This window comes from Poecilia latipinna, unplaced genomic scaffold (assembly GCF_001443285.1).
Source record: "Poecilia latipinna isolate Pla-1442-1.1 unplaced genomic scaffold, P_latipinna-1.0 Scaffold8, whole genome shotgun sequence".
Classification (NCBI taxonomy): Eukaryota; Metazoa; Chordata; class Actinopteri; order Cyprinodontiformes; family Poeciliidae; genus Poecilia; species Poecilia latipinna.
The window spans coordinates 795,575-810,818 of record NW_015112624.1 but is presented as its reverse complement, the minus strand read 5'-3'; the positions used below and the strand labels follow the sequence as shown (position 1 = coordinate 810,818).

Below are 15,244 nucleotides of genomic sequence, written 5' to 3'. Positions count from 1 at the left end.
TTTGGGGCGGTGGATGGCTTTTTCCCCCCTACCCCCCCCCCCCCCCCCCCCCCCCCCCCCCACACACACACACACACACACACACACACACATATTTAAAGCTACACAGTCACACCTGTCAACTGGAGCCACGCGCAGTCTTAAGGACAGCCAATCAACACGCAGAGGAGGAGGAGGACCTGCTTTTCTTCATCAATTTTTCTGTTTTCTCACTCGGAGGGTGTTCGGCCTGGAACACTTCCAGCTACAAGCGGTCCCACTGAGGTAGAGGGGACCTGGCTGAGGAAAACACTCTGTCCTGGAAGAAGAAGAAGGAAAAAAATCAGGTTGTGTGTGCGGTCTTGTTTTATTAATATGCTCTGTGCTCTCACCGCGGCCACATCTATTTTTTAACGTTTAAGATGGGCACCGACTTGCATCATGTCCAGCCAACCATGCTCGCAGATAGACTTCCCGGGCCTGCCTATTATTTGTCCCACTGAAATATTAACACTTATCGCGCCGAGGTAGATAAGGTTGTGATTTGCGTGGCGTGGCGTGGCGCTGTTACCTGTCTGCTCAAAAGAAGAAGAAAAAAGGTCGGCGTTTGTTCCTTCCCTAACAAGCAAACAAACTGAATCTCTCCCTCTCTCTCTCTCTCTCTCTCTCTCTCTCTATTTGTCTCACTCGGGAACCTGCGGCGCAGCAGGACATCAGTCATTACTGAAGCAGTTAGGAGAAAAGACCTTCAGCACAAAGCTGCTCTGCCTTTCATGGAGCTTGACATTTTCCACATTTCGTGACATTATACGACCGCGAACTTGAACAACACAAAGAAATGTTTTTTTATTTATTTATTTATTTTTAGCGTGGGATTAAAATGATGCGTGTTTTTTTTTCTTTTTAACATATTTTATACATCGAAATCAACAAAAGTTTATTCACCCACTGTACCAGCAGGTAAACATTTGGTTAGATTTATGGAGTTCATTAACTCTGACCATCACAGTCATTTTCAACATTAGTTTTCAACCATATATAGTGGGTTTTTTTTTCATGTAGGCCAAAAATTAATTACAAAATGGTTTTCAAATGACTAGAGCACCTTCTTCCACACAGTTGCAGTGTCTTCTGCTTCTCCTTGGTTTTCATGATGATGTTTGTTCATAATGTGGATTTTTGACCTTTGTTAAAATTTTGGGCAGAACTGACTGATGTTCTTCTAAGACCCTTATAGAGTTGCTGTGGAGATGGATTATCTACAAAATATATCCTACAGACAGCTTGGTTGAACTGGATTTTATTTGAGGGGATTAAAGTCAGAACAGAAACGCTTTCCAAACCTTTACAGTTTTCTTACCATAGCCTTCTGATTTACAGTCATGCACGACAGTGAACTCATTGTAGCTAGAAAAAAAGATTAATCTCAAACGTTTTTTAGAAAAAACAAGAACATTTCTAAGTTTAAAGGTATAAAATTTGCTAAGAAAAAAAATAAATTTTGAGATTAACCTACAAATGTGACCATTTCAGAATTGAAAAGTTAAAGCATTGCTAGAAAAAACTCAAAGTTTGAGATTAATATCATTTTTTTTTTAGAAAAAATAATAATGGAAATTTCTGAGTTTGAAAAGTCTAAAATTGTCCATTTTTTTTTCTAGAAAATTTCTGAGATTAGTCTCAAAATTTCTGAGTTAACAAATTTTCAACTTTTTTTTTTTTTTAGCAAATTTCAGAGTTTACCAAATTAATTTGTCTTTTTTTTGCTATCTACAATTGTAGTTATTCGCTACTTTGTAATGTGACAGACAGGTGGCGTAACATCTGCATTTTCATTTTTTAACCTTTGGAGGACTGCCGGGTGGAGCTTTTTGCTTGGGCAGCTTCAGGCAGGACAAACACGGATACGCGTCCAGGCAGGTGTTGATGTCGTGTATCATCGTCTTCCACAGAGTCTTCTTGCCGTAGATGAGGAGCATGGCCGTGACGGTCGCGTAGACGGACGTGATGAAGAGTGTGACAGCCAGGGAGTTCTTGTGTTTCACCACAACGTCGTAGTTGACGTACAGGTCGACGGCGAGGAAGATCAGGAAGTTCCCCACCAGGGCCAAGGACATCTGGACCACCCGCATCTCCGAGTCGAGCTTCGGCGGGTGGGCGCCGTTGGTGCTGGCCTTCATGTGGCGCAGGTGGATGACCAGGTGGACGGAGATCGAGATGCAGCACTTCAGCATGACCATCCCGGGCAGCACGTCCGAGAGGAACAGGAAGATCACATCGTACACCCGACCGGCGGTGGACTCCGGCAGCAGAAGTCCGCAGTCCATCTTGCTGGTGGCCTCTTGGGTGTGGTTGTCCATGTGGAACACCACCAGGATCGGCATGCAGGTGGCCAGGCCGAGCAGCGGGATGACAAAAACTGCCAGGGTGGCGTGCTTGAGGATGGCGGCTTGGATCTGGGTGTAGCAGTGGTTGGGCGTGCTGACCAGCTTGGTGCTGTAGTAGAACGTGAGGAAGCTCGTGTCCCAGATGATGGTGAACTTGAGGCTGGAGATGATCACCAGCAGGACGGTGTAGAACATCTTCACGATGTGGCAGTCACTGTCCACCTCGTTCATGGTCATCCAGGCGTAGCACATCAGCTGGTAGGTGACGTCGGCCGCCGCCAGAGCCATAATGATGATTTCGCTGGGACTCCTGTCCTTCTTCCCCGTCTGGTTCCACAGAGTCATCAGAAAGATGTAGACGTTAAAGAAGACGGTGGCGACGGCCGTCAGGCCCGTCAGCACCCACAGGGCCAATTTGCTCATTTCGAACATATCGGGACTCTCGGCACCGAACGCATCGGAGCCGTAAACTACTGAGAGTAATTCAATAACGCCGTGTCAGGCGTCTTTGTTGGGTTTGGGGGGATGGGAGGACTCTGCGGCGGCTCGATTTCGCTGCATTCAGAGAGATGACAAGGAGGCAAAAAAAAAAAAAAAAAAATTAGGTTCACACACTTCAAACCAGATGATTCATCACTGGTGTGACAGAATAAAATTGGCCACAGTCACTGTCAGAGAGGGCGCCTCGGGACAAAAGCCTCATCTTTGGCTTTTGATATACAGAAAACAGACCCAAATAGGTTTAGATAAAGTCTTCCATTACGGTTTAATCGGAAATTTAGACGGTAACGTGCAAATTAAGCGTAAATAAGGCAATGAATGTTTGTAAAAAAAAAAAATTAAAATTTACCTGAAATGAAGCTCCAGATGAATTATTTCCCACTTCTTTTAACTTTAAAAGTTTTTAAATTAGTAGTTTTATCTGCAAGTGAAGCATTCTCCTGTCAAAGGTGAAGCCCTTTGAGTCAGAAATTCCCTCGCCAGGATTTATATTAAATCATCTAATTTGCATCTAATTTCTGACCTCAGGTAAGTGGTGAGGCCCCATTTGCATGGACTCTGGCTGGGCAGGATTTTTCCTTGTTGTGGGTGTCCGGCTACCTTACTGTACGTCCATCAGCACTGCATGACGGCTCAGTCGGCCCGCAGACCGCCGTCTACCACATGCCGCATGCAAATGGCTGTTCCTGCAGCGGCACCGCACATTTACAAACCGCAGACCAGCTGCACACCTGTTTACCTGATAAGGGAAGCGAATAATCACAAAATTACCTTTGGGAGGCGTCCTTGTGCAGGCGCCTTATCATTGTACGCCGTGCGGTGGAGGAGGTGAGGTTTGTGGACAGACTCTCAACAAGTCTGAGCTCTTTAAATGGAAGGTAATTTTATCTGTTTGGAGGATTTATTTATTTATTTATTTAACTTGCAATGATGAGAGACGATGAACCGTCCAAGGATGTACGAAAATAGCTTCTGTATCAAACAGGGATGAGAAATGATTCGTTTCCAAACTAAAGACAGGTGCTGTTTGACCAGGGACGTCCTGCAGCGCTCACTTGTTTGCATCCCATAGGTAAAGGTGTAGTTTCTAGTGACATCACATTGTCATTTTGCAAATTTGTTAATTATTCATACCTTTGGTAGATTTATATTTTTGTGTTGGCGTCTTTCAGCGTGTGTGAAGCTTTTTGCATGTTTCCACCAGAGTTTGGAAACACCAGAGACAAAACATTATTTTGTCTCTGCTGACGAGTTCCAGATTTCTGAGGCTGCCGTCACACTGATCTGTAACTCTCTCCATAGATTCTCTGTCAGGTTAAAGTTGGGGTTCTGGCCAGGTCTGCCGACGCTACTTTCAGTCAGCAGAAAAATGTTGGTAAGGTTAAGATTACTTTAAACTCAAATCTGCCAAAGTATGAACAACTTTGGGCCAAGATGAAGATGGTCAGTTTCTATCAAGTGTCTCCTTGAATGCTGAAAATCCCCTTATTCTTCAATAAACGACTGCGGTATGACACGTTTTTTTTTTATTTTTTTTTAGCATTTTTAAAAAACTTTCAATATAATGATATTTCCGCAAAATTAACTTAAAGAATCTTATATGTTTTGTAGCAGGGGTAACAGATTTATAAATGGTTTGTAAATGTTGCCTGCAGTAGGTGCCGCTGTTTCTCTTTATTCCAACTTTGAACACACTGAGATTGTTTTGACAGTTAATGACTAGTTTGAAAATAAAAAATGGATTTGTGCCATGTTGAAATATCTTCAATTAAAAATGCAACCGTAGCTCCTGCCAACAGTATTTTACAAACCTTTACATCACAGCTTTATTAAAATTTGTTCTCTAGGTCATTTTGTTTTCAGTTAAAATCTCATATGGACACTCATTTTTATTAATGATTATGGTTCATGAATGTCCAGAGAGCAGGAGCCGGCCTGCTGAGCTGAAAGCTTCTCTCAATTCCAGCTTGGTTTTTTTCCGGGGGCTCCCATTTCTTCCCAGGTTTTTTTATTTTATTTTTTTCTGTGCAGGATGGGAAGCTGAAGGGCCTCACTTCTAAAACCCTGAAGATATATTTCCTAAATATTAGAAGCTCATGAAAAAGCCTGTTTGATTATTATCTTAGTTGAAGTCTTGGCAGGTCGTCAGTTGACAATGAAGTACGGGATGCCAGAGCTGCCAAGCTTATGGGTATCGTGTTGGGTGATTGGCCCAGTACTAAATAGTTTTAGAGGGAGAGCTCCTCTGAGGACTTTAGTGAAGTTTCCAATTACAAAAAAATTAACCTTCTTCATCTGAATGAGCTCCACTGTGAACCTGTTTGTTGTCATTTATTTTTAATTTCACTTCGCTATACCTCTAAAAGTGTTATCATGTAGAGATGATGCCTCTTGTTGTGAGTGCTGTCTATAAAGGTTGGCATAAATCAGCATAACTATATTTTTAATTTGAAAATTGTTTTCATGCAGAAATAATTTCCAAGACTTTTTTTCTTCTTTGCATCACAGCATAATGATCTGTGCTTCTAACCTCTGCATATATTTTTGCCATCTATGGGATTTTATTAGGTGTCTTCCTTCCTCCCATAAAAAAAAGCATGCATGACAGGCTCACAGTTAGCCTGAGGAGTGAGTGTCATGTTGAACCAGCGATGTGTGCATCCAAAGACGGGATGCATTAAAAGTATCTAACTATGCATCAGTAAACGTCGCAGCCATATTTGTCATCAGTTCTTGTTTCTTCGCATTAGCACACAAAAAGAAATTATTTCCTATTAAAACATTTCATTTCAGCCAATGGTGGAAAATCTTTTTTTACACCGCAAGTGTCAATTTGCCATTAAGAGAAGCACAAAAGTTGACAAAGTCAAACACAGCAGAGGTGCAGCTAAGGTTGAACGAGTACAAATAAAACAATCCTGCTATATTAGTGCAGGATGACTTGTGCCCTTGAGAGGAGCAGGAAAAGAGGTGTTTTTTTTTGTTTGTTTTTTTTTTTGTTGACATCCCACCAACTTCCAGCTCCATTCTAGGTGCTGTTATTAATTCAACAGGCTTTCTGAAGATGGGATCATAGCATCGCAGGGCGTTTTAGAAGAGGTTGGACCGCGGGCAGAGTGCTGACTCTGCCTGCTGAGATGTCAGCTGCAGGTTAGGGCTGCAACTGTTTGCAGTCAACTAATAACCAGTTTAGTGGCTGTTTTGGGGGGGATAAAAATGCTGGAGGAAAAGCACAACACAAGAAAGCAATTTTGCAGATCTTTCTTCTGCTTAAAAAAATTCAGAGGGAAACACAGGGAGGAGGATTCTGGGCACCACAGTCACCTCTTCATCCTTACGCTCTGACTCACGAGTAGCTCAAAGTTCAATTTCATATTGATCTACAAACACACTTGAGAGCTGTCTGTTTTCTCACTTTGAGTTTGAAAGCATAGATTTTTTTTTTGTTTTACCCTTGCTGAATCTCAAAGGTCAGGATTTGAAACTTCTTTTTGGTTTTTCCAAAGAATGATGGTGATTGTGACCGATTAACACTTTGGTTTAAGATTTTATGGCACTAGTGACCTGCAGCAGAAGTAATCAGGCAGGAAATGGACATTGAGAGAAGAAGAGAAGACATGACACAAAGGTCCAAAGGTCAAGAATTGGATCCCGGACAACTATAGACTAACCGTATTTATAGAGTCTTGTCTCTCCTGGTCAGTCTTATGTTCCCAGCCGTTTTTATTCATAAACATTTATGAATTTAGTGTGTGTATCAATGTGCTGCAGCACTCATTTCATTATTTAATGTATTGGTCTGCCTCTCCCAAACTTAACCCAAAGCCAAACAGCCACGTGATTGCAGGAAGTTCGTATTCTCACACACCTCGCTTTAGCCTGGGGACGTATCCTGCCGCCATGTTTTCGTCACTGGTAGATGAAAACATGGCGGCATAGTCCATGGCATGGAGATAATGCTGACCGAGCATGAAAGATGCCAGTAGACAATCTTGGTAGGCATTTTGTAAACAATAGTACAAATGTACATACATTCGTCACCCCATCCGATAAAAGTGCTCGTTACGAGTATTCACATCAGCTGCGGAAACTAAAAACCGGTTAGTGGACGCGGACTGGTTGAAGCGAAACATACATGTCCACAAACTTGTGACAAAGCACACAACGCTTTGCACAGACCTCTATCGAAACCGTTCAACACGAGCCTGGCGTCAGGAAGCGGAGGGCGACGCCTCCCAACGGGATGACAATTTTCATCACGCAACTAAGTCAACGAAAGCCGATTTCGACACTTCTGATGAAGTATCCGAAAGACTTGAGTTCATTTTAATAAGACTAAAGAGATTCCTGAAAAACCACAAAAACACCAATAGGTAAGCTTGACACAGTGAGGTCAGGAGTCTGTTCTCTTAGATGTTTCAAACCCAGACTCATCCACTGTTTTGCCAGAAGAAAAGACATGATTCATCTCTACATACTACATCTCCACCACTCTCCAGAGTCAAGCATCACTCTTACGGTTTGTATCCCACACGGTGGTCGAAGGTTTTCTTTCATACATGTTCAGTAAATATTTCTATACACTTCCAGAGCTGATCTGAAGGATAAAAGTTTGGAGGTCTGCAGCAACTTCTCTTACTGACCGAACTCTGTGGTTTTAGGTTGACCAAAACTTTGCTGTTCCAAAATATTTTTTTTTAATCTGTACATGTTTAAAAAAAAAAAAAAAAAAAAAAAAAACAAAAAAAAAAAGTATTACATACAGTACTTTTGAATGAAGGAGATAAAAATACCTTAATGAATTATTCAAATGCTTGTTACATAAAGTTTCAGCTAAAATGTGTGCAAGAGCGACTTAAACGACGAGGACCTGTCCTTCATATGAATGCAGAGAAGAGTCACAGTGTGGCACTCCCACTGGGATTGCACTTTGAGTAACTAGCATATTACACGTGGCATTTTTCCTTTACCTAGCTTTTCATATTTTACATTTTGTACAGTTTTGGCCTTGCTAAAAAGACACACTTGCAGCTAAACCGCAAATCCGTATCGCTCATCATATTTCAGAGAAGTTGCTTTGTCCCCTGCTATGCTTGGCGAGTTGCTGCTGCCGTTGTAGATGGGACCCGATTCGTGGATACTGGGCATATGACCCCTTACAGAACTGTACTGCACCCCCTGGTGAGTACGGTATCCCGCCATCGATTGGAAACTGGAGTGCCTGCTTGACTGCCTGCTGGCGGGTCTGCTCTCCGGAGCAGGGACATCCTCCCTGTGAGAACAAGGGAACAAAAAGGCGTATCTCCATTAGATCCTGCTCCGATCTGGGCCTAAAACTCTCGCCAGCTGTGATGTAATACCTAATTTCATTTGCAGCCTCCTTCTGGTAGCGCTTCTTCTGACGGCAGACGATCAGGAGCCAGATGAGAATCAGGAGGAGGATCAACAGCAGCAGACCACCTATCACCCCACCAACTATTTTACCCACATTATCGGTAGCTGGAAGAGAGGACGCAGAGCAGAGACGTCAAACGTCTGTGAAGCCTCTTTCACAAGAGGGCTACATCGGATTTTTAAAAAAATTATTTCACATGAGTACTCTGGCAAAAAACAGCATCAAAATTAAAAAGTAGCTTTGGGATATTCACATGATCCGAGTAAAAATTGCACAACGATTTCATTGACGTACGGTTGTATGCACGCAGGTTGTATTTGCACTGTGCTTGTCCGACTGAATTTTTTGCCTCGCACACATACGTCCCGGTGTTGCTGTCCGTGTGGTTCTTTATCACAAGCTCTCCACCTACGTCTAAATGAAAGGCAAGATGTTTCAGGACACACCTAAACCAAAGAAGCAACGTCTGCCGTTAAAGGTAGGTCTGCATACCTTGCGTCGCAGTGGCCGGCATCGCACCACCGGTCTCTCGTGTCCACACGTAAGTGAGAGGAATGGATCCCTTGGAGGATTTACAGCGGAGGGTCACCGTGGCTCCTTTTTCCTCACCGCCTTCAACCCAACACTTCGGCACGGAGGGGGGCACTAATGATGAGACGAAAGAAATTCAGAGCACGCTTCTTTGACACATTTCCACAGGTCAGAGCCAATGACCGGCAAGCACTTCATTGGGGTTTCATGTGATCGGCCAACAGAAAGTATTGTTCAAGTGTGTTGCTGCTCTGAGTCTATACTTTCCTGAATAACCTGTTGCAGGATTTAAAGCTCCAGATCTTTTGGAGTACGTCTCCGCCATACCGTTGCGTAGACTACCATGCTAGAAGCACGCAGGGAGTGCCACATTTACCCTTTCTGTAGAGTTTTGTTTATTAATGTTTAGGTTGTTTTGGATGCTGTGCCACTGGAATGATTTTTGCTCTTCTGTTTTTTGCAACAAGGTGTTATTTTTACAACTGGGAGCAGCTGATTAGCATCTCAAAAGCTCAAGTAATACCTGAACTACGGGAAAATACACCGCAGGAGTTGAACAGAACAGAGATTTAAAGGGAGTGGCAAAAGCAAATGAGGTGGATTAGCAGCGCTATGGAGGAATATCATCTCTGCTGCCAGAAACTGAGCTTCATCGGGTTTTCTTAAACTATTTTTTTAAGGATACCGACAGCTCCTAGAGATCCATTCTGCGCACAACAACTCTGTGAAGACGCTTGAACGATATGAATTACATTTAATTTCCTTTCAGGATGAATAAAGTATTTCTGAGTCTCAAACAAGACTGAACATTTTGTCAATTCTTCTTTGTAAAATAACTCAAAGCCTGTCGGACTGGACTGAGTGCAACTGTGAACATTTACTTTCAACTCTCACTACAAATCTTTAACAGGGTTTATGTCTGACTGAACAGACTTTGATCTAAATCATTTCCTTGTAGCTCAGGCTGTTTCAGGTCGCAGTCCTCGCAGAGGAGATAGTCTCTATTTAGCTCAATCCATATTCTGTATTAACCAGTGTTCCAGTCATTGAATAATAAGTATAGCCGAACCGTGTTTCACATTTGGGATGGTAACCACGGTAATGTCCAGAGGTTTTCTGCCCCACAAAGGATTTTTGCAATACTTTTTAACTTGATCTGTGACTCTTGCCCAGTCCAGGTTTGCAGTTGTTGGGATGCTTTATAGCCCAACTCTGCTTTAAACATCTCTAAGACTTTCTTCTAGACCCGTCCGATGAGTCCCTTTGTCTTCATAAAGTTGTACGTTTACCAATGTTGTTTAAAAGAACCTCTCAGGTCTTCAATTGCTTGATTTGAGAGCAACTGGTTCCTCTGGATTTTCCTTTAGGGTTGTCAGGGTTAAGGTGGCTGAATGCATTACAATCTTCCAATTTGTACGGCAAATGTTGGGAAAAACTCCAACTTGAAGCTACCTTCACAATTTTGTGTTTGTTTAATTGGACAGAATCCCTAGACATATTGAAGTTTGTAGTTGTGATGCAAGAACATGTTGACTGTAATTCCACCCATCCATTCATTTATTCATTTTCTTTACACCCTTGTCCCTTAGTGGGGTCGGGAAGGGTGTTGGTGCCTATCTCCACCCAACGTTCTGGGAAAGAAGTGGGGTACACCCTGGACTGGTCGCCAGTCTGTCGCAGGACTGTAATTCCCTGAGTCCAATAGGGATGCTTTGAGAAGTGTGAGGCCCACACCTACAGCTAAAAAAAGCCTTTGTGAAGTAAGAGCTTGGACATTCCAGGTGAATGACGGCGACAAATGGAGAGATACTAAACAGGTAAAACCGGTAAAAAAAAAAAAAAAAAAAAAAAGCAGAAGTTCCTCCTTACCCAGCACAACCAGAGTAACTTTTCTCATGTCCACACCCGGAGCCTTTTTCACTTTACACTGATAAGTGCCCGTGTCAGAGGCCTTCAGAGCCGAGATGGTGATGGACGCGTCTCCCTGGTTCGGTTCCGTCGAAAATTTCAACCTGTCTTTAAACTCCGGGTAGTAGTTGTGCGTCTGGCCCGCTGCGTAAGACAAGAGCTGAGATGCAAAGTTTTACTGTTAGCAGGTTGTTTTTAAAGTTCTCAGATAAACCCTTTAACATCCAAACTGAGGCCCAGCCCCCCGATCTGAAGCTCACCAGCTTGTCCTTTTGCGTCATGTCCGGGCTGACGTTGGACCACTCTATGTCCAGCTCCCCTTTGTCCTCTGCAGCCGGTGTGTAGGTGCAGCCCAGGTCGACAGATTCCCCTTCCGCTTTCTGAACAGTCTGTGACCCTGACGATGTTATCACCATCGCCTCTGTGACAGAAAGGAGGTCCAAAATATCTCTTTATTAACTCCTCAAATCTACTTTTTTTCCTCCCCCTCCCTCCAAAATTTTAATTTCATCAAAACCACATACACATAAGAGGGGTAAAAAGATAAAAAAAAAAAAAAAAAAAAAAGAGAATAAAACTAATTTCACTCAGAAGTGCATTAACAAGTTTTTCAGCTTAATGATATTCAAGCTCTGGGCCAGCGCTCCAGAGCATGCTCCGGGTGGGAAAGGAGTACCGATGTGAGACTAATTGGCCTCTTAAGTCAACGGAAGATTGAGGATTTAGAGCTGGAATACAAAAAAAAAAAAAAAAAAAAAAAAAAAAAATAGCTGAAGTTAAATATATTCTCTGAAATGAGCTACATCCTAATATAATTCTGGAGGCTCATTAACCGGAAGAAATACACACATTGGTAAACTATGATGATAAACTCAGTGGGAAAAAAAAAAAAACAGAACTAAAATTGAAAACACACTTGACAGGTTGCAGTTTCACCGTCTGATCAGAAACGCCCCGGTGACTCACTGTTTACAGCAACGACTTTTAATTACCTCGCCACGTAAAAAAAAAAAAAATACCTACAAGTTGTGATGGTGTAGAAATAAATTGCGACACACCCAGCTTTTTCATCGGAGTGTAAGAAAATACATCTCTCACAATTAGATCTTTAACCTTCACTAAGTGCATAAAATTGAGTTTAAATCATTCGCTCCTGTGTTGACGCTCCCTCTTTAACCCTGCATTTAAAAAAAGCAACAACAACAACAACAAAAAAAAAAAACAACTTCAGATTGCAGCAAAACAGACAAAAAAAAAAGTGTGTCGCAGGTATTTATGAAGGTATGGAAATGTCAGACGTGATGAGAGGAGGCAGGAAAGCAGCCCAAACTAGTCAATCAGATGTTTACACAGTGAAACAGCCCCCCTGGGCACAACAATGTGGTTTCGCCCCCCCGCCCCCCTTCCCCCACCTCTCTATTTTAGGAGGCTTGCCAGTGAGCCCAGTCACTAAGCTTGATACAAAGAGCTGAACATATTTAAATCCTTCTCACTCTCTCCCCCCGCTGACGTGGATAACACGCTTCTTCACTGTTCCACACAGGGAGCATCACAACTTAATCAATCCAGCCTTTTTCTCCAGCACAATCAAGCAGCTTGAAAATGTTGAGGTGTGGATGCTTTCGTTTTAGTCTTTGTTTCAACCCGCATACCTGCTTGCATGTGGCTCACTCACTGCATTTTACTTCTGTCATTGTGAGGTTTGTAAATTGACATAGAAAGCTTGGAAGGAGCCCAAGAACTAATATTTTTTTCTCTCAGGGATGGAAGAAAGAAAAAAACCCTGTCTCTCAGGGTTATACACACAACGCTCTGATCCTTAGCAACAGGAAGAAGAAAAAAAGAGAGAGGGATGAATGTTACTCAAGGTGCTCATCAGACACCTGCATTTATGTATGTGGGTTTTTTTTTTGTTTTGTTTCGTTTCTGAGTGTCTGGAATGCAATCCACCAATCAGATCAGAACTGAAACAAATATCATCATCAGCAGCAGCAGCAGCAGGTGGGGGTGGGCTCATCTGAAAAACACAAAGCAGTCTGTGTAGATGTGGAAATGAGGCTCACCTGTTCTCGGCCGCATTGCTGTGAGAAGCAGCAGCAGCAGCACAGCCACCTTCGGCCACATGCACACGGGATCCATCACAACCCTGAGAGCAAACATGACGTTTATGAGCAGAGGAAGAAGAAGATAAATAAATATTCTGAAAGTCGCTTCAGTCACAGCTTGTTATCTCTGAACGCTTTGTCCTTCAACGTGAACTGAACAAGAAACATATAAAAGAAAAAACAAAACAAAAAAAGAAGATGCCGTTTTCTTTAACTTCTCAATTCACAAAGTAAGGTCTAGAATAAATCATGATTTACCAGAAGCCTAACAAACAGGGTCCTGTCTGGATGTACCGCAAGAATATCAAAATCTGTTGATCAATGAGAAGAAAGAAGAAAGAAAAACACTGGAAGCTCTGATGTACCTTAAAGAGACGTGGGAAGGAAAGAGTCCAATTTAAATGTGAGTCCTCCGAGGCCTGTTACTGCGTCCCTGCTGGGGGTGAGAGGGAGGAAGGCTTGCTTGTTTTGCTCTCAGGTGAAACTACAGCTGTAAGCTATGGCCACACCCTCACTGATCACAGTTCATGTGCGTGGCCCCTCCCAGAGCTGCAGAACAAGACTGACTTCCTTCAACCTGCTTTTATGGGCTTAAAGTTCCGTTTACTGGAACTCAGCGCCTCCATGTTGTAATTCAAAAGGGGAGATTACGAGAAATAATCACAAATAGCAGCACTTTCTTCTTTTTTTATTAAAAACTTAAAAGCGACATAAAACTCTTTTTTTTAATTATTAAGTCAGGAATTTAAATACCTGCTAATTTTAGAAGTAGTTTCCAAGACTTTATTGCATGTTATATGGTTTTGTCATTCAGCTTTTTTTTTTTTTATAAAATAACAAACAGAAAAAAAATATCAAGCTGATATTTATCTATATTGGTCAGGCTATCTGCTGCAGTAAAGCCTGCGTTCAGCTGCTTGACAGACATGCCAGTTTGTAGAAGTTTTTAATATGGGAGATATGACTCTCCACACAGGGTGCCTCAACCTTAGGATCCGGCATGAGCTCTATGAGAGCTAAGTAAATAAATAAAACAAATAGTGAAGAAATATAGCTCACTGGCAGCAATAAATAGATGTAAAGTGCTAGTGATGCGTTCTAAGCCAGAGAAAACTCAAGAAGTATGTCTCAAAGACTTACACTGTGGGAACTGCATGACAGGCATTTTTTTTCTTCCTGGTTTTAAAACCACAACTATTTCAGACATTGGACTACCTGCGAGGGCCGTGCTTATCTGACTGATACTGCTCAATATGCACTGAAGTGTGTGTGTGCGTGTGTGTGAAGCGGCTGATGACAGAGATTAAATATTGTTCACTCTTGAGTAGCTCAGTAACTATGTTGCTGTTCATGTTTTTTTTTTTTTTTTTGCTGTTCGTCGTCCACCATGATTTGTTATTGGGAAGCTGTGCATATCTCAACTTCCTCCGCGCAGGCTCACCTCTCGCTGATAGGGTTCTGAATGCTGTAAATTTGGTTTGGCAGAAGTGCACTAGTCTAAAATAATGACTGTCTCGCTTTATGGTTTTTTTTTTAAAGCAGCATAACAGAAATAACTAAGTCTGACAGGCCCCACAAGTTGTTTTCCCCTAATTCTACCTCTTTTTTTTCTTCTTTTTTTTGACCGACCCACAAAAACACACTCACGGTTGTTGTTCCTCGCTGACTGACAGACGGCAGACAATGACAGCAGTGAGGATTTGACGGCTGCAAATTCGGGGATGTAAATTGCAGCGTGACAGCTGCTGCTGCTGTTTGTGCTTAGAATACAAGTTGTTGTTGTCTTTTTTTATTTTATTTTTTTTTTAGATTTCTTGTTAAATGATTGAGATTATCACAAGAGCCGCAGACGGCTTGAATTTTGTATTGAACGTGAAGGATCTGAATCACAAAATCCGACAACAAACTTAAAGGTTGGAAGGTTTTGGTGGAATTGCTCAGCATCGATTACAGGAGAGCGTACAGCATGATAGGAGCACAGGGTGTGACGTTGGCCATTAGGAAAGTTATGCGCTGGTTTAATGCGATGCTGCCAATAATGTTCATTAAGGAGATGAACAAATTAGTAGCGCTCAGTATGAAACATGATCAGAATGCAAATTCCCAATCCGCCCTCCTCTCTTGCTCTGAGCTGCGTATTTTCACGCCGTGACCTCAGGCTCTCTGTGCTGAGTGGCGCCAGGCCCTGACAGGTCTGCTTTGCATGGTGTTGCAGAGTTTCCGTGTTTCAATTACAAGTGTGAGCAAATCTTTGTCTATTTTCTGCCAATTTAAGGGGAACCCCCCCCCCACAATTTCGCAATTGCGGTGTTCCCATTAAGTAAGAAATGAGATTGAAATCAGGGGTGAATAAGCTTGTTCAAGCGCTAAGTCATTAAAAACCGTGGCAGCGACAGATGTAAACAGTTACATGAGATTATATTCATAATTCAGCAATG

The 15,244-nt window shown here is 42.4% G+C and overlaps 2 protein-coding genes across 2 annotated transcripts; both read right to left on the bottom strand.

Moving 5' to 3' along the window:
* Nucleotides 1-1,689: 1,689 nt before the first annotated feature.
* Nucleotides 1,690-4,800, bottom strand: tas2r202 (taste receptor, type 2, member 202). The gene has a single exon (XM_015028006.1). The coding sequence runs from the start codon at nt 2,796-2,798 to the stop codon at nt 1,812-1,814; it is 987 nt and encodes a 328-aa protein (XP_014883492.1). The 5' UTR covers nt 2,799-4,800; the 3' UTR covers nt 1,690-1,811.
* Nucleotides 4,801-7,578: 2,778 nt separating this feature from the next.
* Nucleotides 7,579-13,292, bottom strand: vsig8b (V-set and immunoglobulin domain containing 8b). The gene is made up of 8 exons (XM_015027966.1): nt 13,172-13,292; nt 12,765-12,847; nt 10,962-11,122; nt 10,663-10,861; nt 8,755-8,907; nt 8,557-8,676; nt 8,228-8,366; nt 7,579-8,139 (listed from the first exon to the last, which is right to left on the bottom strand). Exons 2-8 carry the CDS (start codon nt 12,838-12,840, stop codon nt 7,899-7,901), a joined length of 1,089 nt encoding a protein of 362 aa, XP_014883452.1. The 5' UTR covers nt 12,841-12,847; nt 13,172-13,292; the 3' UTR covers nt 7,579-7,898.
* Between the last annotated feature and the right edge of the window lie 1,952 nt (nt 13,293-15,244).